Source organism: Rana temporaria, chromosome 3 (assembly GCF_905171775.1).
Source record: "Rana temporaria chromosome 3, aRanTem1.1, whole genome shotgun sequence".
NCBI classification, from domain to species: domain Eukaryota; kingdom Metazoa; phylum Chordata; class Amphibia; order Anura; family Ranidae; genus Rana; species Rana temporaria.
In genome coordinates this window covers 464,718,574-464,742,069 of record NC_053491.1, presented here as the reverse complement: position 1 = coordinate 464,742,069, position 23,496 = coordinate 464,718,574, and the positions used below count along the sequence as shown (strand labels likewise).

At 47.6% G+C, this 23,496-nt stretch overlaps 1 protein-coding gene across 7 annotated transcripts in view; it reads left to right on the top strand.

Moving 5' to 3' along the window:
- Window positions 1-22,962, top strand: part of CHD3 (chromodomain helicase DNA binding protein 3) — a 155,820-nt gene extending 132,858 nt beyond the window's left edge. For all 7 annotated transcript variants that reach the window (XM_040346821.1, XM_040346816.1, XM_040346817.1 and 4 more), the window contains 4 exons: window positions 3,797-3,992; window positions 7,024-7,187; window positions 7,360-7,483; window positions 22,199-22,962. In XM_040346821.1, coding sequence (XP_040202755.1) covers window positions 3,797-3,992; window positions 7,024-7,187; window positions 7,360-7,483; window positions 22,199-22,299 — 585 coding nt within the window. In that variant the 3' untranslated portion in view covers window positions 22,300-22,962. The remainder of the gene's footprint in view (window positions 1-3,796; window positions 3,993-7,023; window positions 7,188-7,359; window positions 7,484-22,198) is intronic.
- Window positions 22,963-23,496: the final 534 nt, after the last annotated feature.

Genomic DNA, 23,496 nt, shown 5'->3' with positions numbered 1-23,496 from the left:
GACAAGGTTACAGTGTCTTGAAAAAGTATTCATATATTGAGATTTTCCACATATTGTCATGTTGCAACCAAAAACGTAAATGTATTTTATTGGGATTTTCTGTAATAGACCAACACAAAGTGGCACATAATTGAGAAGTGAAAGAGAAATGATAAATGGTTTTCAATTTTTTTTTTTTTTTACAAATAAATATGTGAAAAATGTGATGTGCATTTGTATTCAGCCCCCTTTACTCTGATACCCCTAACTAAAATCTAGTGGAAACAATTGTCTTCAGAAGTCACCTAATTAGTGTCCACCTGAGTGTAATTTCTCCTTATAAATACAACAGTTCTGTGAAGCCCTCAGAGGATTGTTGGATAACCTTGGTGAACAAACGGCATCATGAAGACTAAGGAACACACCAGATAGGTCAGGGATACAGTTCTGGAGAAGTTTAAAGCAGGGTTAGGTTATAAAAAATATCCCAAGCTTTGAACATCTCACGGAGCTCTGCTCAACCCATCATCTGAAAAAGTAAAGAGTATGGCACAACTGCAAACCTACCAAGACATGGCCGTCCACCTAAACTGACAGGCCGGGCAAGGAGAGTATTAATCAGAGAAACAGCCAAGAGGCCCATGGTAACTCTGGAGGAGCTGCAGAGATCCACCGCTCAGGTGGGAGAATCTGTCCACAGGACAACTATTAGTTGTGCTCTCCACATATCTGCCCTTTATGGAAGAGTGACAAGAAGAAAGACGTTGTTGAAAGAAAGCCATAAGAAGTCCTGTTTGCAAAAAGACATGTGGGGGACACAGAAAACATGTGGAAGAAGGTGCTCTGGTTAGATGAGACCAACATTTTACTTTTTGGCCTAAAAGCAAAACGCTATGTGTGGTGGAAAACTAACACTGCACATCACCCTGAACACACAATCCCCACTGTGAAACATGGTGGTGGCGGCATCATGTTGTGGGGATGCTTTTCTTCAGCAGGGACAGGGAAGCTGGTCAGAGTTGATGGGAAGATGGATGGAGCCAAATACAGGACAATCTTAGAAAAAAACCTGCTAGAGTCTGCAAAAGACTTGAGATTGGGGTAAAAGTTCCCCTTCCAGCAGGACAACGACCCTACAGAGCTACAATGGAATGGTTTGGATCAAAGCATATTCATGTGTTAGAATAGCCCAGTCATAGTCCAGACCTAAATCCAATTGAGAATCTGTGGCAAGACTTGAAAATTGCTGATCACAGACGCTCTCCATCCAATCTGACAAAGCTTGAGATATTTTACAAAGAAGAATGGGCAAACATTTCACTCTCTAGATGTGCAAAGCTGGTAGAGACATCCCCGGAAAGACTTAAAATTGCAGAGAAAGGAGGTTCTACAAAGTATTGACTCAGGGGGGCCCCCCACATTTTTCACATGTTTATTTGTAAAAAAAACTTTGTAAACCATTTTTCATTTTTCTTCCACTTCACAATTATGTGCCACTTTGTGTTGGTCTATCACAAAAAATCCAAATAAAATACTTTTTATGTTTTCGGTTGTAACATGAGAAAATGTGGAAATATCAAGGGGTATGAATACTTTTTCAAGGCACTGTATTGAAGGTGGTCTTTTTGTCTTAATCCTGAACATCCCAAGAAGGTGCTTTTGGAAGTTGTTTTGAGCTGCCTATTTATCTGAAGTCTACAACTTCATTTCAATAGTTTTGATCCTCCTGTTTGTTCTCTCTGAGGGTCCTTGCAAAGGTTACGCTGCTTCTCTATCCACTGTTTCTAGGTCTATCTATGTCGGCTCCCTTCTCAGGCCTATTATTATTATTATACAGGATTTATATAGCGCCAACAGTTTACGCAGCGCTTTACAACATCAGGGAAGACATTATAATTACAGTACAATTTAATACAGGAATGATCAGAGGGCCCTGCTCGTTAGAGCTTACAATCTAGAAGGGAGGGTGAAGTGGAACAGAGGGTAGTAGATGTGGGGGGTGATCAGGTGGGCAAAGTTAAAATACAGTTGTTAGATGTGGGTAGGATAGGCTTCTCTGAAGAGGAGGGTTTTCAGGGATCCTCGAAAAGCTGAAAGAGAAGGAGATAGACGGATAGTTTGGGGTAAGGAGTTCCATAGGCTTGGAGAGGCTCTGGAAAAGTCCTGTAGACGAGCATGGGAGGAGGTGATGAGAGAGCTAGAGAGCAGGAGGTCTTGAGAAGAACGAAGAGAGCGATTAGGCCTATAGTATTAGAAAATATTCCTCCCTTCCTAGTCCACCAGGAGTGTCGGTGGCCTACTGGGCCATTAAGCATCAAGCTTCTGTTTAACTTTGTAAGGCTGCTTACTGAGCTTCTCCAAGTTTTTTGGGGGGGATGTTCTTTCCTTTGCTGACCCTCATTTTTGCTTGGGCTATTCTACCTGTGCGCGGAAGCCTATCTCTTCTTCTTTTTTTTTGGTCAGTGTCCATTCACCTAAAAGTGGCAGCATAACCCAAAGTAGTCATAAATATGAAAAATTCCCATGTCCTGTGATGTACTTCCAAATGGCATTTACAGGTAAACTAAAAATCCTAATCCTGTCTGTGTCCCCTCTAGGGAGATTAACCACTTCCCGCCCGGTCAATAGTCAATTGACGTCTGGGAAGTGGTTGTGAAATCCTTACTGGACGTCTATTGAGGTCCTGTAGGATTTCATGCCGGGGGCACGCCCGTGGGGGGACGCGGCGATCGGTGATGCGGGGTGTCAGTCTGACACCCTTCATCTCCGATCTCGGTAAAGAGCCTCCGCCGGAGGCTCTTTACCACGTGATCAGCCGTGTCCAACCACGGCTGATCACGATGTAAACAGGAAGAGACGTTGATCGGCTCTTCCTCACTTGCGTCTGACACGAGTACCGATCGGCGGCTCTCCTGACGGGGGGGGGGGGGGCCCGCGCTGATTGTTTATCAGCGCAGCCCCTCCTCGGATGTTAACACTGGACCACCAGGGAGTGCCCCCCGGTGCTCAATATAGCACACAATTGTGACTATTTTTTTTTTTAACACAATTGATGCCAATCAGTGCCCACAAATGGGCACTGACTGGCAACATGGGCACTGACTGAAATGATGCCCAGCAATGCCATCAGTGCCACCCCTCAGTGTCCATCAGTGCCACCTCTTAGTGCCCATCAGTGCCGCCTATGAGTGCCCATCAGTGCCACCTCATCGGTGCCCATCAGTGCCGCCATATCAGTGCCCATAATTGAAGAAAACGTACTTATTTACAAAAGAAAAATTACAGAAAAAAATAAAAACGTTTTTTTTTTCAAAAATTTCGGTCTTTTTTTTAGTTGTTGCGCAAGAAAATTAAAATCGCAGAGGTGATCAATTACCACCAAAAGAAAGCTCTATTTGTGGGAACAAAATGATAAAAATTTCATTTGGGTACAGTGTAGCATGACCGCGCGATTGTTATTCAAATTGCGACAGCGCTGAAAGCTGAAAATTGGCTTGGGCAGGAAGGTGCGTAAGTGCCCGATATGGAAGTGCGTAACTACCTCTATTTGTTTGGGTTGCCATCTTCACAGAGGAAGTGAGGGGGAAATCCAATATTTTAGAGTTGTCCGCAGTATAATAGGTGAGGGTCAATTTTTCAACACCTGTCCTGGATAGCTGGAGCCTTTATGGGAGTAGACCACTTCTAGCCAATAGGTGCATTAGAGCATTTACAGGACAAGGTCCGCTTGTAATCAATCCAATCAATAGACTTTTTTTAGGGCTATTCCAGGTAATATTCAGTCTCACATAAGAGCATTGTCCTTCTCGCCCACTAGCTCCTGGAACAGGCTTTGGTGATCGAGGAGCAACTGCGCCGTGCGGCCTACCTGAACATGACGCAAGATCCGTCTCACCCAGCCATGGCTCTTAATGCCCGCTTCTCGGAGGTGGAGTGTCTGGCAGAGAGCCATCAGCACCTGTCCAAAGAGTCCCTGGCGGGGAACAAGCCAGCCAATGCTGTTCTTCATAAAGGTAAGAGAAAAAGAAGAAGATATGGGCGTTTTAAAGAGAATCGGTCATCTCTGTGCTGTATAGTGTAACACGGCCCATAAAATCTGTGCGCCACCATTGAATTTTCAAAGAAATACTCCGACTTTTTGCATCCTAATTATAACACAGCAATTTAAGTGTTGTAAAAACAAAATGCATAAAAAAAAGAAAAGAGAGGATGCACACATGAGAAGCTCCAACCAAAACCTTTTTTTTTTTTGGCTGAGTGGGTAGGGTTTGAACCTCCTATAAGGTTTTCATTGCTGCTGTTTATGACCGAGTTCTATATTTAACAGAGCTAAACTCTTAAAGAACTAAAGTTTTGGGGCCAGATTCAGGTACAATTGCGGCGGCGCAACGTAACCCGTTTACGTTACACCGCCGCAAGTTTTCAGTGTAAGTGCCTGATTCTCAAAGCACTTACCTGTAAACTTGCGGCGGTGTAACGTAAACCCGTCCAGCGCAAGCCCGCCCAATTCAAATGGGGCGTGTACCATTTAAATTAGGCGCGCTCCCGCGCCGGACGTTCTGCGCATGCTCCGTTCGCAATTTTCCCGACGTGCTTTGCGCGAAATTACGGCGGCGCAACGTGTCTGTGAATCGCGACGTGCGTAACGTACTTACGCCGGAAAAAAAAAAATTCTAAATCGACGCGGGAACGACGGCCATACTTTAACATGGTGGAGTAATTTTACACCATGTTAATAGCACAGCTAACTAGGGACGGGAAAAAAAGACTTGCGCCGACGTAACGAACGCGAAAACCTTCGTGGATCGCCGTAACTGCTAATTTGCATACCCGACGCTGGAAAACGACGCGAACTCCACCCAGCGGCGGCCGAGGTACTGCATCCTAAGATCCGACGGTGTAAGTCAATTACACCTGTCGGATCTTAGGGCTAGCTATGCGTAACTGATTCTATGAATCAGCCGCATAGATAGGACAAGAGATACGCCGTCGTATCAGGAGATACGCCGTCATATCTATTCTGTGAATCTGGCCCTTGGTGCCCACAGGAGCTCTTAACATAAGGTGCATATACACTATATTGTCTAAAGTATTGGGACGCCTGCCTTTACACGCACATGAACTTTAATGGCATCCCAGTCTTCCTCCGATTTCCTCACACACTCCAAAGACATGCTGATAGGTTAATTGGCTTCTGCCTAAATTGGCCTTAGTATATAAATGTGAGTTAGGGACCTTAGATTGTAAGCTCCTTGAGGGTAGGGACGGATGTGAATGTACATTGTATATGTAAAGCGCTGCGTAAATTGACGGCGCTATATAAGTACCTGAATAATAATAATAGAGACGTATATTGGAATATTATAGGAATGTAAAAATGTTGTATAATATATGTCAATTGAAATGCAACGGATGCCGAATAGGCATATTTATGTATGAAATAAGAAAATAAAAAAAATAAAGTGGATTTAAAAAAATAAATAGTCCGTTGGGTTCAATATTGAGTTGGCCCCGCCCTTTGCAGCTATAACAGCTTCAACTCTTCTGGGAAGGCCGTCCACAAGGTTTAGGAGTGTGTTTATGAGAATGTTTGACCATTCTTCCAGAAGAGCATTTGTGAGGTCAGGCACTGATGTTGGACGAGAAGGCCTGGCTCAGTCTATGCTCTAATTCATTCCAAAGGGTTGACGTCAGGACTCTGTGCAGAACAGTCAAGTTTCTCCACCCCAAACTTTCTCATCCATGTCTTTATGGACCTTGCTTTGTGCACTGGTGTGCAGTCATGTTGGAACAGGAAGGGACCGTCCCCAAACTGTTCCCATAAAGTTGGGAGCATCAAATTGTCCAAACTGTCTTGGTATGCTAAAGCCTTAAGAGTTCCCTTCACTGCAACTAAGGGGCCAACCCCTGAAAAACAACCTCGCATCATAACCCCCCCCTCCACCAAATGTTTTGGACCAGAGCACAAAGCAAGGACCATAAAGACATGGATGAGAAAGTTTGGGGTGAAGGAACTTGACTGGATTAGAGCGGAGACTGCGAGCCAGGCCTTCTTGTCCAACATCAGTGCCAGACCTCACAAATGCACTTCTAGAAGAATGGCCAAACATTCCCATAGACACACTCCTAAGCCTTGTGGACAGCCTTCCCAGAAGAGGTGAAGCTGTTATAGCTGCAAAGGGCGGGCCGACTCAATATTGAACCCTACGGAATAAGACTTGGATACTATTAACGTTCATGGGGCAGCTTCGAATCTTTTGGCAGCTTTGAATCCCCAAAGAATTCGCGCCGTAAGTTACGGCGGCGTAGTCTATCTATTGCGGCGTGATGGCGCGCAATTCAAATGCGGCGAGTAGGGGGCGTGTTTCATTTAAATGAAGCGCGTCCCCGCGCCGAACGAACTGTGCATGAGCCGTCCCTAAATTTTCCCGCCGTGCATTGTGCTAAATGACGTCGCAAGGACGTCATTGGTTTTGACGTGGACGTAAATTACGTCCAGCCCCATTCACGAACGACTTACGCAAACAAAAAAAAAATTAAAATTATACGCGGGAACGACGGCCATACTTAACATTGCGTACGCCACCAAATAGCAGCTTTAACTATATGCCGAAAAAAAGCCGACTAGAGACGACGTAAAGGAATGCGCCGGCCGCTCGTACGTTCGTGGATCGTCGGAAATAGCTAATTTGCATACTCGACGCGGAAAACGACGTGAACGCCACCCAGCGGACGCTGAAGAATTGCATCTTAGATCCGAAGACGTACGAAGACGTACACCTGTCGGATCTAACCCAGATGCCGTCGTATCTTGTTTTGAGGATTCAAAACAACGATACGACGTGGGAAATTTGAAAGTACGCCGGCGTACTCAGTCTGTGGATCTGCCCCCATGGGCGTCACAATACTTTTGACAATCTAGTGTATGTACAGAAAACATTTCTATGGTAGAAGGGTCATACAGAGGGTTCTTCTTTAGGGAGACGATGTATACAAGAAATGGGAAGGAAAAACAAGTGTCTCAGTTCTCTTCCTTCCATTCAGTGTTGAACCAGCTGGAGGAACTATTGAGCGACATGAAAGCAGACGTGACCCGCTTGCCGGCCTCGCTCGCCCGCATTCCGCCCATCGCAGCCAGACTGCAGATGTCTGAACGCAGCATCCTGAGCCGGCTCGCCAACAAGGGGAATGAGAGCTCAACCCATCCGGTGAGAGACCAGGGGGCGGGTATTGAGGGCAGTTAAAAGTGTTGCAACTCTACAAATATAAACTAGAACCACTTTGTTTAAAAAAAAAAAAACACTTTTGCCAATGTAACCCAAAAATGCATTTTGGAGACATCTGTATGCCTATTTAAATAAATTGTCTCTGTCCTCTCAGGTGTTCCCTCCTGGTCCTTATGCCACTCCGCCTTTTTTTGGGGGGCATTTCCCAAGCACTCCACCCACCGCCCCACACCCAGGGGCAGGTTATAACCAATTGTCTTTGGGATCCTTCCTGCCAGGTAAGTGTGGCCTTCTCTCTCCCAGTTTATTTATTTTTTCTCTGTTGGGTCTACATTTATAAGTTCATTGAAGTATAATGCATGCAGTTTTATCATAACTGTATATTATTGGCAGAGTATCGCAATGGTAGAGAGGATATAATTAACTAAAGGCGTTCTAACATGGATCAACACATTGACACCAAAAGTCTATTTTATGAAGAAAATTGTGCAAACTTTGCGGCTGAAATGCAGAATAATGAAGTCCTTTAAATACAGCAGGGGTGCCCAATCTTTTGAAGAGCAAGGGCTACTTAAGCGACTTGGTAACCAGTCGCGGGCCACAATGAGCGAAGTGGGTGGATGGCAGCCCACTTGGCTCTATAGAGCCCACTCTAATATATGTGTGTGTGTGTGTGTGTGTATATGTATGTATATATATATATATTATTTATACCGTATTTTCTGGCGTATAAGACAACCCCCTAATTTTCCAGCTAAAATGTTGGTTTTGGGATATACTCGCCGTATAAGACTACCCCCTTCCTACTAGTCATGCCTCGCCTCACCGTGCCACAATTACATGCCAGACTGTGCCACTACATGCCTCACTGTGCCCCATTACATGCCAGATTCACTGTTCCCTTATGACATGCCTCCGTGATAGGCGGACACTATACACAGTGCCTCCTGGGAAGCTGAGTGTTCTGCCTATCACGGAACAGAAGAACTAGGAGGCGCGGCTTTGAAAAATGGACGGCCGCGATTCTGCATGTCTTAGGATAAGGTAAGGGATGTTAGGTTACCGGCGTAGAAGACGACCCCCGACTTTTAAGAAGATTTTAAGTCGTCTTATACGCCGGAAAATACGATGTATATGTGTATGTATGTATGTGTATATATATATATATATATATATATATATATATATATATATATATATATACCGTATTTATCGGCGTATAACGCGCACCGGCGTATAACGCGCACCCTAATTTTAGGAGGGAAGTTTTAGGAAAAAACTTTCAACAGCCCCTTTTATATTCCAAAGCCCCTCTGCACATTACACAGATCCCAGCACATATGACACACAGATCCCAGCACATATGACACACAGATCCCAGCGCCTGATATTACACACAGATTCCAGCACATGATAGTAGAAACAGATCCCAGCACATGATAGTAGAAACAGATCCCAGCACATGATATTAGAAACAGATCCCAGCACATGATAAGTCTCCTCCTCCTCTCCTCCTCCTCCAATCTGAAGCTACACTCGGAGGGGGGAGGAGGAGCAAGAAGAGGAGAGAAGGGAATATTTTGTAAATATTCTTAGTAAGCCGGCGGGCTGTCCAATGCGAGGTGGGACGGCCGGAACGACACTCCCGCCCAATCTCCGCCCCCTCCACTGGTAAACGAACATGACATCGGCGTATAACGCGCACCCACGATTTCCCCCTGATTTTAAGGGGGAAAAAGTGCGCGTTATACGCCGATAAATACGGTATATATATATAAAAAATATATTTTTTTTTTTTGCGGATTGGAGGTAGGTGTTTATAAACGGACACAAGTCCACTTACAGTATATACTTGCGTATAAGCCGAGTTTTTCAGCACATTTTTTTTTTTTGTGCTGAAAATGCCCCCCTCGGCTTATACTCGAGTCACCTTTTTTGCGCCTGATCACCTGGACTTTGGGGACCCGGTACTGGCCGGGGAGCACCAATTTTTTTTTTTTTTTTTTTTTTTTTTTTTTTTTTTTTTTTTTTTTTTTTAAGCCGGGCACCCCTTCCATAGACTCCCATTTTAAAATGGTAATTTCTCTGGTGAATTTGGGGACCCAGTACCAGCCGGTTGTTGGTCCTCTGGACCCGGAACTTGGCACACATGTAGCCCCATTTCTCCTCTACAAGTGTGCAAAATTTGTTGTCTGGGGGACCTACGGCCGGGGAGCACCGATTTTTCAAAGCCGGGCACCCCTTCCATCGACGCCTATGTTAAATGGTAATTTCTCCGGTGACTTTGGGGACCCGGTACCGGCCGATCGTAGGTCCCCTGGACCCAGAACTTGGCACACATGTAGCCCCATTTCTCCTCTAAGTGTGCAAAGTTTGTCTGGGGGACCTATGGCCGGGGAGCATCGATTTTTTTTTTTTTTTTTTTTTTTTTTCAGAGCCGGGCACCCCTTCAATAGACTTCCATTTTAAAACTGTAATTTCTCCGGTGAATTTGGGGACCTGGTACTAGCCGGTCTTAGGTCCTCTGGACTCGGAGCTTGGCACACATGTAGCCTCACTCTTCCTCTACAAGTGTGCAAAGTTTGTTGTCCAGGGGACCTACGACCGGGGAGCACAGATTTTTCAAAGCCGGGCACCCCTTCCATAGACTCCCATGTTAAACGTCAGTCTAGTCATGGGCACAGTGAGGCAAAGTGAGGCATGGGCACAGTGAGGCAAAGTGAGGCAGGCAGATGGACACCCTAGGCTTATACTCGAGTCAATGCGTTTTCCCATTTTTTTGCCCGCGAACTCCTGCTCTGGGTTGGAATAAAATAGAATAGAATACTGTTATTAAAAGGTAAGTCTATTACTAAAATCACAGTGGATATTTGGGCATATCTGTTTAGGTGCCTCGGCTTATATTCGGGTTGGCTTATACTGAAATATATATGGTGCATCTTCCTCTCCTAAGGCTGCTTTCACACTGATGCACTGTTGTTAACCCGCATCACGGCGGCAGCACACTTCACCTGTGGCTTTCCTGCAGGTTAGCTGCACTTTGCCATAGACTTCTATTATTATATTCTGTAGGTGTGGTGCACTTTCAGAAAGCTCACCAAACTCGCAGGTAATAGAAGTCTATGGCTCAGTGCAGGTAACTTCTCTGCACCTGTGGATCAGTTTGAAAGCAGTCCAGTAACCACTGCAGAACAGAGATGCCCAAATATCCACTGTGATTTTAGTAATAGACTTACCTTTTAATAACAGTATTTTATTCTATTGTATTCCATCCCAGAGCAGGAGGTCGCGGGCCACATCAGAGGGCTCCGCGGGCCACATGTGGCTCCCCGGGCCACTGGTTGGGCACCCCTGACATACAGTATAGCAGATAGCCGGACCACGTAGCTCAGGTACACAGATCTAGAAGGCAATTTGTGGTTCAGCTCACTGGTACCTGTCCCAAAGCTAAAATGTCAGTTTTTAGAACTTCTGATTAACCACTTAAGCCCCGGACCATTTTGTAGCTAAAGGACCAGGCCACTTTTTGCGATTCGGCACTGCGTCGCTTTAACTGACAATTGCGCGGTCGTGCGACTTGTTTTGCAAACAAAATTGACATCTTTTCTCTTTCGTTCATAGACGGACACAGCCTTCATTGACCTTAGGGTTATGCTTCTTCCTACCAGGAGATTTAGGCAGAATTCTACAGCACTTAAGGTGTTAAAAACTTTCCTTCATGCTGCTCCTCCCAGGGGGCGTGGCTCCCCCAGGCATAACCCACACCCTGCTTTAGCAGCCTCAGTTTGTTTTCTGCCTAACGACAGGAGGTCAAGGCTATCTCTGGAGTTCCTGGACTCTGGAGTTTTTTTCTGGCGATTTTTCTCGCTTTTTTTATTATTTTGTTCCTGCATTTTTGAATCCTGCGATTCTTCTATCAACAGCCGACTGGGTGACAGGCTGGGTCCTCGACCCTTGTAGTCCCCCCATGTTCGGCCTTCGAGCGTGTGCCGGCCCTCAGCTCAGCTTTGGGACGTCCACGACAGGCCCCATTGCTCCAGGGGCGGCCGGGGAACTTCGGTTCTAGGGCACACATATGACCGGTCTCTATGGCTTTGTCACAGTGTGTCTGGCCGACAGCCATGCCGTTTACGGACGTTGGTTCTGTCTGGGATACCTCCAGCCGGGTAGTCGCAGGACAGGTAAGTAGTGGCCCCTTACTCAGGTAAGTGGTCTGGCTGGTGGTTTCCCTGGGGAGGTCGACTGAGGGTCCGCCCTGCTTTCCTCTCTCCCCTTCCTCTCCCTCCTTCCCCTGACTGGGTAGTGGCTGTGAAGGGGGGCCTCCTGGGTTTTCTTTGTTACCACCGGGGCCCGTGTGTTGTTAGGGGGACTGTGTTGTTACTCTGGGGGGTGCTGCTGTGTGCTGCTGTGTTCTATGAGGTAATTTTTACCTCAGACAGCGGCCGTCTTGGAAATCTCCTTGGTAACGCTGTGATTCTTTTCTGAGGTAACAAAGCAGTCAGTGCTGCTGTGTTCTATGAGGTAATTTTTACCTCAGACAGCGGCCGTCTTGGAAATCTCCTTGGTAACGCTGTGATTCTTTTCTGAGGTAACAAAGCAGTCAGTGCTGCTGTGTTCTATGAGGTAATTTTTACCTCAGACAGCGGCCGTCTTGGAAATCTCCTTGGTAACGCTGTGATTCTTTTCTGAGGTAACAAAGCAGTCAGTGCTGCTGTGTTCTATGAGGTAATTTTTACCTCAGACAGCGGCCGTCTTGGAAATCTCCTTGGTAACGCTGTGATTCTTTTCTGAGGTAACAGACAAAGCAGTCAGTGCTGCTGTGTTCTATGAGGTAATTTTTACCTCAGACAGCGGCCGTCTTGGAAATCTCCTTGGTAACGATGTGATTCTTCCCTGAGATGACTCGGCACAGCCTCTGGTCAGTTTTAGTGCTGTTACAGTTTTAGTGCTGTGAATCTTCCATGAGGTGAATACACATCACAGTCAGCACATCAGAGCACACCTGAGGTTTTTCAGCTCCCTCTGCAGCTGGGTGGGGTGGTGAATACCGGGGGCCCCCATGCTCTGCAATAGCAGCAAGGAGGTGACCAGTGGGGTTTTTTTGTCCTGCCTTGCAGGGTGAGTGACTCAGCGCTGACACTATGGAACTCAAGCTATGCCTGAGTTAACCCTTAACGCCCCTCCCCCTGCCACATCTGTTATGTTGGCTGTCCTGGGTTTCTTGCCAGGTTTGAAGCAGCTAGTGCCCGGATGGGGGGTAAAAAAGCGCCCCCTCCCTGAAGCCTGCTTCTGGGGATGACACAGAATCGCTGTTTTTTTCTGGTTCTGTTATGTCAGAGGCTGCGGGTTTTAACCCTTATGGATAGTGAGGATGACTCTGCTGCAGTCAGTTGCTGGCAAGAATTTGTTGGAGCTCTTGTTTCTGCGGTGCGTGAGGCTCTAAAAATTGAGGATGTGGCGGAGACACCTCCGTGTCAGTACCAGCAGACTACCACGCACCGCTGAAGTGTTTCCTTGTGTTCCTTATTTGGACTATATGTTATACAAGGAATGGGATGCACCGCAAAAAGTTTGTCAAAAAACTTTGCAACCCGTTACCCCCTTGAGGGGGGCTTTAAAAAAAAAAAAAAAAAAAAAAAAGTAGGTCTCTCCTCCGCCAGTGGACCCCCCTGTGTCCAGACTGCGCAAGGCCACCACATTGCCTGTGGAAGGGGCTCCTGCATTTCAGGATCCCGCTGATAGGAGAGTGGAGGCCGTGGCCCGCTCCCTATTCACGGTGGTGGGTTCGGCGGTGAGGCCGGCTCTGGCCGGGGCCCTGGCAGGCCCCGACTAAAAGGGCGAAGCTCCTGCTGCAGGAGCTGGAAGAAGGACCTCTAAGGTGGCCTTGGTGATCACCGTTAAGGGTGAACGGTCCTTTTGGGTCTTCCCTGACTGGCATCATTGAGGATGCCACAGGTGGTAAGCGCATGCTGTTCCCACGGTTTGGGAAGGGCTAGGGACCTCGCCCTGTGCAAGGACCCTCCTTGCCTACCTCCGAGCGTTTTTTCGCTCGCCCTGTGCGGTGGGGGTAGGTCTACATGGTGCTTGAATCCCCGCTGCGGGGTAGCAGCGCACCGGATACCGCATGCCTAACAAGTCTGCGGACATACCTGCTTCCGCCTGAAGGTCTGCTCCCGCCCGTGTCTCGGGTGGGAGACTGGCTTTGCATTGCGAAGTGTTTTCCTTGGGGTACAAGATTGAGTTTCTCTCTTGTCTGCCAAACAGGTTTTTTCCCTCCGGCTTCTGGCCTCCTCCGGTTCGCCGGTTGACTCCGTCAGGGGCTGTCCAGGATCTTCTGGTCAGGGGAGTGATTGTGCCAGTTCCCTCGTTGGAACGGTCTCGGGGTTTTACTCCATTCTGTTTGTGTCCCCATGGAGGATGGGGCCCGGTCGATCCTGGGCCTCAAGTCCCTCGTTTTGTTTTGTCAGGTTTTTCTGGCATCCTTGGATGTCATGAATGTGTACCTGCATATCCTCAAACCACCAGAGATTCTGTGCTTTGCGGTCGGGGGGGACCATTTTCAATGGTGTCCTTCCCATTCGGCGGGTTTTCGCCAAGGTGCTCGTACCGATACTGGCCCGGCTGTGACAGCGGGGGTTTGTTATCATGGGATGTCTGGACGACATTCTCCTACGAGCTTCTTCGAGCTCTGCATTGGTGGAGCCGTGTCTATCACGTGTCAGGCTCTCCGAGTGTTCGGCTGGTTTCTGGATTGTCCTGAAATCAGGGTTGATTCCGTCTCAGGGATACCTGAGACTGGTCCTGGATTCCTCCGGGGCGGGAGTGTTTTTCTCCTAGCGGAAAAACTTCAGACTCTGCTATCTGCTGTGCAGCAGTTGCCGACCCAGAAGCGGTCATCTCTGCGATTCTGCAGGAAGGTTCTGGGTCAGTTGGTAGCCTCTTTCGAGGCGGTTCTGTATGCCCAATTCCACGCCAGGGTACTACGGAGGGAACTGCTGTCACGATGGGACTAGCTTCCGTCATCTCTGGATTACCAGATTCAGTTGAGTCATCTGATCATGTCTCCCCTGGTATGGTGGCTGGCGTTTCCGGTGCTTCGGGCCGGAAAGTCATTTTTCTGCAGGCCACTGGACAGTGGTCACGACGGATGCCAGCCTCTCCGGTTGGGGAGGGGCGCTTGGGGCACCCAGTCAGCCCAGGGGCACTGGACTCAGGTGGAGTCCTGCCTACTGATCAACGTTCTGGAGCTCCGAGCAATCAAGCTTTGCCTTACCAGGTGGTCCCTGGATCTACAGGGCCGACCGGTCAGGATCCTGTCCGATAACACCACGTCCGTGGCGTAGGTTGATCATCAGGGAGGCACACGGAGTTCTGTTGCAGCGACGGGGGTCGCGCGCATCCTTTCGGTGGGCCGAAGGGTCCGTTCCGGCTCTATCGGCCGGGTACATTCCGGGAATACGGAATTGGCTAGCCGACTACCTAAGTCGCACTGCACTGGGCCAAGGAGAGTGGTCTCTCCACCCGCAGGTGTTTCGGGGTCTGTGCCGAAAGTGGGGCACTCCGGACGTGGACCTTCTAGCGTCCCGTCTCTATATCGGTAGGTGCCACGGTTCGTGGCCAGGTTTAAGGACCCGTGGGCGGACGCGTCAGGCGCGTTGGTGGCTCCTTGGGGTCGCTGTCGCCTACTTTACACCTTCCCTCCTCGGAAGCTTCTTCCTCGCCTGCTGCGCAGAGTAGAAGCTGTAGGGATTCTATCGGTCCTGATTGCCCCAGATTGGCCGCGTCGCTTCTGGTACGCGGACCAGGTGCGTCTGCTGGCAGACGCCCCCTAGCGTCTTCCCCTGGGAATTGATTTTCTGTTACAGGGTCCAATCTTCCACCCTGTTTCACAGCCACCGGCCTTAGCGGCGTGGCTGTTGAGAGCCAGGGGCTTAAGGACCGAGGCCTATTGGGCTCGGTGGTCTCTACCGTGCTGCCTGCACGGAGGTCTACCTCACGTAGGTTTTTTCCTCATACATGGAAGACCTACTTCTCTGTGTGTGGGGAGATGAACTGGCACTCTCGTACATGCGTTGTGTACAGGATTCTGCTGTCTTTGCAGCAGGGAGTGGTTCAGGCTCTCGCCTTACGTACGGTTAGGAGCCAGATTTCTGCTCTGGCTGTTTTTTTTACTTGCAGCGACCCTTGGCATAGCACTCCTGGGTGCGTGCGTTGGGTCAGGGGGTCTGGCAGGTGGCCCCTCCGGTGCGCCCTCCATTACCCCCATGGGACTTGAATTTAGTCCTTTCAGTGCTTCGGGATGCTCCCTTTGAGGACATTCGGGAGGTTTTTTGTTTTATTGTCACAAAAGGTGATTTTATTTCTGGTAGCAATTACCTCGATCAGACGGGTGTCTGTCTGTTCTGGTGGCCTTGTCTTGCAAGGCTCCCTGCTTGGTCATCCGTAAGGATGAGGTGGTGCTGCGGCCGCAGCCGTTTTTCTCCCTAAGGTCGTTTCGGCTTTTCACTTGGATGTGGACATTGTTCTTCCATCCTTGTGTCCTCAGCCGAAGAACCCGAAGGAGGCCACTTTACATTCTTTGGATGTGGTTCGGGCCCTTCGAGTTTACTTGTCGGCGACAGCTCCGTTCCGGATGTCGGACTCGCTGTTCGTGTCTGTGTCCGGTCCCAGTAAGGGCCTGGCAGTTTCGTCGGCCACCATTTCCAGGTGGATCCGACGGATTGTGCTTCAGGCCTATGCCCTGAAGGGCGGGCGCCCCCCTTTCGGGTCATGGCGCATTCGACCAGGGCGATCGGGGCCTCTTGGGCTTTCCGACACCAAGCCTCTGTGTTACTGGTGTGTAAGGCTGCGACCTGGTCGTCGGTCCACGCTTTTTCAAAGTTTTATATGGTGGATGTGAGTGCATCTTCTGATGCCTCCTTTGGCCGCAGGGTGTTACAGGCGGCAGTTTAAGGTTGGAGTTCCTCCGTTGAGTAACTCCGGTTTTTGTTTGGGGTGTAACCTGTTTTTGCTGTGTTATTTTTCCCACCCCTCGAATTTTTTTGACACTGCTTGGGGACGTCCCTAAGGTCAATGAAGGCTGTGTCCGTCTATGAACGAAAGAGAAAAAAGGATTTTTGTACTCACCGTAAAATCCATTTCTCTGAGTTCATAGACGGACACAGCACCCACCCCTCCTTTGTTTGTACTGCTTGTTACGAACTGAGGCTGCTAAAGCAGGGTGTGGGTTATGCCTGGGGGAGCCACGCCCCCTGGGAGGAGCAGCATGAAGGAAAGTTTTTAACACCTTAAGTGCTGTAGAATTCTGCTTAAATCTCCTGGTAGGAAGAAGCATAACCCTAAGGTCAATGAAGGCTGTGTCCGTCTATGAACTCAGAGAAATGGATTTTACGGTGAGTACAAAAATCCTTTTTTTTTCCCCACAAATAGAGCTTTATTTTGGTGGTATTTGATCACCTCTGCGTTTTTTTATTTTTTGCGCTATAAACAAAAAATGCTTTTTTACTTATAAAATATTTTTTACTTTTTGCTATAATAAATATCCCCAGAAAAATATATATAAAAAAAAAAAAAAATTCCTCAGTTAAGGCCGATATGTAGTCTACATATTTTTGTTAAAAAAATTGCAATAATCGTTTATTGATCGGTTTGCGCAAAAGTTATAGCGTCCTACAAAATAGGGGATAGTTTTATAGCATTTTTTTTTTGTTACTAGTAATGGCGGCAATCTGTGATAATTTTTATTTTTTATCGTGACTGCGACATTATGGCGGACACTTTTGACACATTTTTGGGGCCGTTGTCATTTTTACAGCGATCAGTGCTATAAAAATGCACTGGTTACTGTGAAAAGAAAATGATACTGGCAGTGAAGGGGTTAACCTCTAGGTGGCGCTGTAGGGGTTAAGTGTTCCCTAAGGAGTGATTCTTGCTGTAGGGGGGGGGGGGGGGTGGTTTGCTGTGACGCGTCACTGATTGTGTTCCCGATGACAGGAAAACACGGTGACAGTGTCACCTAGGCAGAACGGGGAGATGATGGCCCGGATTCAGGTAACACTTACGCTGACGTATCTTTAGATACGCCGCGTAAGTGCACAGATGCGCCGTCGTATCTATGTGCCTGATTCTTAATGCAAGATACGCCTGAAATGTGGCTCCGACCGACGTAAGTTTCCTACGCCGTTGTATCTTGGGCGCATATTTACGCTGGCCGTAAGGGGCGCTTCCATTAATTTACGTGTCCAATATGCAAATGACCAAGATACGCCAATTCACGAACGTACTTGCGCCCGTCGCAGTAATATACGCCGTTTACGTAAGGCGTACGTCCGGCGTAAAGTTATTCCACCTATAGGAGGCGCATCCCATGCAAAGGTATGGACGACGAAACAGCCGTCGTATTTTACATCGTTTACGTAGTAGTACGTGAATGGGGCTGGGTGTAGGTTACGTTCACGTTGTAGGCATTGAGCCGTCGTATCTTAGGGAGTATGTTCGACGTGATTCTGAGCATGCGCCGTTCGTTCGGCTTTTCATTTGCATGGGGTCACGGTTCATTTAAATGCATCACGCCCACACTCCACCTACTTTGAATTAGGCGGGCTTACGCCGACAGATTTAAGTTACGCCGGCGCAAAGTTGGGAGCAAGTATTTTGAGAATACTGTGCTCGCCACTCTACACTACGTCGGCGTAGCGTATATTCCACACGCTACGCCCGCATAACTATGCGCCCAGGTATGTGAATCTGGGCCGATGTGTTTACAAGCGTTGGCATACATTGGTTAATTTACGAACAACTATGGGCCAGATTCATAAAGATCAGCGGATCTTTCTGCTGGCGTAACGTATCCCCCGATACGTTACGCTGCTGTAACTTTGGGCGCAAGTTCTGTATTCAGGAAGAACTTGCGCCCTTATTTACGACGGCGTAACGTATGTGTTGCGACGTAAGGCCGCATAATTCAAATGGGGATGTTGGGGGCGTGTTTTATTTAAATTTGACTTGACTCCGCTTTTTTTACGTTTTTTTTTACGGTGCATGTGTCGTCCGTAAAATATTCCAGTGTGCATTGCTCCAAATTACGTCGCAAGGACGTATTGGATTTGACGTAAACGTAAATGACGTACAGCCGTATTCGCGAACGACTTACGCAAACAACATAAAAAAATCTAAATTTGACGCTGGAACGACGGCCATACTTAACATTGAGTACGCCTCATAATAGCAGGGGTAACTATACGCCAGAAAAAGCCGAGCGCAAACATAAAAAAATGCGCCGGACGTACGTTTGTGGATCGCCGTAACTAGCTAATTTGCATACTCGACGCGGAATTCAACGGAAACGCCACCTAGCGGCCGGCGGAAAAAAATGCATCTACGATCCGACGGCGTACTAAGACGTACGCCTGTCGGATCGATCCCAGATGCAGTCGTATAATGTTTTGTAGATACAAAACAAAGATACGACGCGGGAAATTTAAAATTACGCGGCATATCAATAGATACGCCGGCGTAATTCTTTTGTGAATCTGGCCCTACATGACTAATTTGCAAACTTAAAGTAGACTTAAAGCCAAACCTTGTTTGGCTGTACTTCTCCTGTGGGTCATAGGGGTGCAGAACGAACGGGACTCCTGTGACCCACAGCAGAAGTACATCGCCTGTAAAAGAAATCAAGCGGCTAAACGGCCACTATGATGGCTTTTACCTTTTGAAAACAAAAGATATCTGGATGCACTCCAGAGATCTCCACTCAAAGTCCAGGATGTCATATGACGGCCTACGAATCGGGAAGTGGATAAGATTACAAATATTGAGGCCAGGCAATTACCAGGTGACCCTTTGTTCTGGTGATGGTATCTCCCATACTTCTGTCCTGACCAACACCCTCAAAGTACAAAAAAAAATAGTTGCAGTTGTATGCAAAAGTTTAGGAACCCCTGACAATTTCCAAGATTATCATTTATAAATATTTTGGTGTTTGGATCAGCAATTTCATTTTGAAGGACACAGTAATATTTCGGTAGTGAAATGAGGTTTATTGGATTAACAGATAATGCGCAATATGCATCAAAACTAAATTAGACAGGTGCATAAATTTGGGCACCTTTGTCATTTTGTTGATTTTGAATACCTGTAACTACTTGGCACTGATTAATTGGAACACACAATTGGTTTGGTGAGTTCATTAAGCCTTGAACTTCATAGACAGGTGCATCCAATCATGAGAAAAGCCATTTAAAGCTGGGGTTCACCCAAAAAACAAGTATATAACATTAGATTCAGTATACCTCAAACATGTACAGTATGCCATTTTTTTTTTGGGGGGGGGGGGTGTACATACGGTATTATCGGTATTTTTCTCCTGGCTTCCGGGGTACTCACTCCCGCGGGACTGGGCATTCCTGTGCAGTGCCGCAATGTCATCTGGGACTTCGCCCATATGATCGACGTGCCTGGGAAAAACTCCCACCGGCGGAAAAGGCGCGTCATGACTTTCCGAAAATAGCCAAACTGCGAGTCGGCTCTATACGGCGCCTGCGCAGTCAGCACTACACGGCTCCTAGTCGGTGCGCAGGCGCCGTATATAGAGCCGACTCGCAGTTCGGCTATTTTTGGAAAGTCATGACGCGCCTTATCCGCCGGTGGGAGTTTTTCTCAGGCACGTCAATCATATGGGCGAAGTCCCAGATGACATTGCGGCACTGCACAGGAACGCCCAGTCCCGCGGGAGTGAGTACTCGGAAGTCAGGAGGAAAATACCGATAATACCGTATGTACACCCCCCCCCCCCAAAAAAACGGCATACAGTACATGTTTGAGGTATACTGAATCTAATGTTATATACTTGTTTTTTGGGTGAACCCCCGCTTTAAGGTGGCCAATTGCAAGTTGTTCTCTTTTGACTCTCCTCTGAAGAGTGGCAACATGGGGGGGGCCTCAAAACAACTCTCAAATGACCTGAAAACAAAGATTGTTCTATATAATGGTTTAGGGGAAGGCTACAAAAAGTTATGGCAGAGATATAAGGGGTCAGTGTCCACTGTGAGGAACATAGTGAGGAAATGGAAGACCACAGGCACAGTTCTTGGTAAGGCCAGAAGTGTCAGGCACATCAAATATTGGAGAGGCAAAAGCGAAGGATAGTGAGAACGGTCAAAAACAGCGCACGGACCCCCTCCAAAGACCTACAACATCAACTTGCTGCAGATGGGTGTCACTGTGCATCCTTCAACAATTCCGCGCACTTTGCACAGGGAGAAGCAGTATGGGAAGTGATGGGAAAGAAGCCTTTTCTGCACACACGCCACAAACGGAGTCGCTTGAGGTCTGTAAACGCACATATGGACAAGCCAGCTTCATTTTGGAATAAGGTGCTGTGGACTGATGAAACAAAGATTGAGTTATTTGGTCATAACAAGGGGCGTTATGTATGGCGGCAAAAGAACATGGCATTCCAAGAAAAACACTTGCTACCCACAGGAAAATTTGGTGGAGGTTCCATCTTGCTGTGGGGCGGTGTGGCCAGTGCCGGTACTGGGAATCTGGGGTAAAGTTGAGGGTCGCATGGATTCCACTCAATATCAGCAGATACTTGAGAATAATGTTGGGGAATCAGTCACAAAGTGTAAGGGCTTACCTTGAGTGGAGTCCATTTTGCAGGTTTGTATGCTCACCCTTACAAATACACACAGCCCACAGTAATAAGGTAAGACACTACCTGGGCTGTGAGTCTGTGCACGGGGGCTTGATAGGGATTTGCCAAGGTTAGCTGAAGAATAGCCGTGGTCCAGGATTCCAGAGAGAGTCAGGTAACTACTGACGGAAAGTTCAGGGTTGCAGACAGGAACCAAAGACAAGTCCGGGGCACAAGCCGTGGGTCAAGGGCTGGAGAAGGCAGGGAAAATCCAAAAGTACAGGCTGGGGTCAAAGGACAGGAGACAGCAGCATTCCAGGGTACATAAGCCAAAAGGGTCAGAAGCCGGGGTCAGTCTTGTAGCTGAAGACAACCACAGGAACCGTTGGCACAGACAGGACCATCAGAGAACAATGAACTGACACCTGCCTCATAGTGAGGCAGGGCTTTATACCCTGGTTGATTAGGAAACCTGCCTCAGCTGGACCAGGATAAACAGGTGCAGATTGCAGGGAGATTCAAAGACAGGCAATCAGCACATAGTTCAGAACCAGACATCAATGGACAGCAAGCAGAATACCAACTGAGGAGTGGCTCAGAGGCAAAGAACTGGAGCAGCAACGGAGAGGTCCTGGGTTCAATTCCACCCAGAGCCACTTGGGGCGTGACCACGCCTCGCTGTCTGTTTGGCACGGTAGCGATCGTGACACAAAGTTGAAGTTACGCCGGGGCTGGATATTTCAACAAGACAACGACCCAAATCGCGTCTCAAAATCTACTCAGCATTTATGCAGAGGAACAAGTACAATGTTCTGGAATGGCCGTCCCAGTCCCCAGACCTGAATATCATTGAACATCTGTGGGGTGATTTGAAGCGGGCTGTCCATGCTCGGCAACCATCAAACCTAACTGAACTGGAGATGTTTTGTAAGGAGGAATGGTCCAAAATACATTCATCCAGAATCCAGACACTCATTACAGGCTATAGGAAGCGTCTAGAGGCTGTTATTTCTGCTCTACTAAATATTGATGTGATTTTTCTGTTTGGGTTCCCAAATTTATGCACCTGTCTAACTTCATTTTGATGCATATTGCGCATTTTCTGTTAATCCAATAAACCTCATTTCACTACTGAAATATTACGGTGTCCTTCAGTTATGTGATAGATCAAAATGAAAATTGCTGATCCAAACACCCAAATATTTATAAATGATAATCATGGAAATTGTCAGGGGTTCCTAAACTTTTGCATACGACTGTATGGGGCCCTGTGTATGTTGGTGATGATTTTGCTCCTTGCCTTACTATATTTATTTTCTTTTTTTTGTTTTTTTCTCCCTCTTTGATCTTTCAGCTTCGAATGGGCCGCCGATCTTAGTGAAGAAAGAGCGAGAGATGGATTTGATGGAAAGAAAGGAAGGAAGAGCCGGGGAGGTGATTTGTATCGACGATTGATGCTTCTCTCCCCCCCTCCTAATCTCAACATATTTGCCGATGTGCGGGAGATTTTGTTAAGCACTTAAAGGGGAAGTGGCTATGGATTAGGCCGGCCCTTGGAGACCAAGAGGAAAGAACTTTTTTTTGCCGCGTCCGTTCCCATCAGGATCGATCGTGTTAAAAATGCTCAGAGCGACGGTTTCTTGAGCGGTCCGGTTTTTTGGTGGGGTGATATCGGACTATAGACTTTTTTTTTTATCCCGCCCCTGAGGAGCAACCAAAATAGCCGGGAGAAACAGCTTTATCTCCCTTCTCCCCTTTTGCAAGAGACAGACAGGAGTAGAAAGTCTGTCCCTCCCCTCGTAGGGTGACACAGACCGCTGGGAGTAATGGGTCTGCCTGTCATGTGACTACACTCTGACGCCATATGAATGAGCAAAGATGATGCTTTATAAAGCCTTTTGTCAGTCTCTCTGTCCCAGTGTCCTCTCGCCTGACTGCTCGCCTTTGTTCTTCTTTGCTGCCGATGTATACCATGTATATAACTCAATAGACACGCTACAACACATTGCTTTCCGTATAGCGCTGCCTGACTTGCAATGCCTAGTGTGGTTCTGTTTTTCTCATGGTGAGCTTTTGCCTCCTGATGTACATATAAATTATACTTTTTATTTCATTCTGTTGGAGAGAGAGCTGTCTTTTTTTTTGTGTGTGTGTTGGGTGCTTTAACAACCTCTATACTGTGTATATATTAAAAAAACAAAACGGCTTTGACATTTTGAACTGTTTTCACACAACCTCACCAGATTTTGACAATCTGGCAAATCTGCTTGTCGAACGCAGGAGATCGCTCTTTCCGCACCGGCGGCGCCATTGCAGAGGACGCGTCTCCTTTTGTGAATGAAAGCAAAAGTGTTCTCTGATTGAATGAGGTGGAGATTGTGACATCATCACCACACCCTGTTTAACCACTTCAATACCGGCCCATTGTCATATGACGTCCACAATGGACATCTACCGATCCGGGTGGACGTCATATGACGTCCTGGGCTTTGTGGGGGGATATCTGAATGATGCCTGCAGCTAGAGGCATCATTCAGATATCCTTCTCTTCTCCCGGCGATTCTGCACAACGTAAGAATGATCATAGCGGCGGTTCCGCCGCTAGATCGTTCTTACAGGCGGCGGGAGGGGACATCCCCCCCCTCCCGGTGC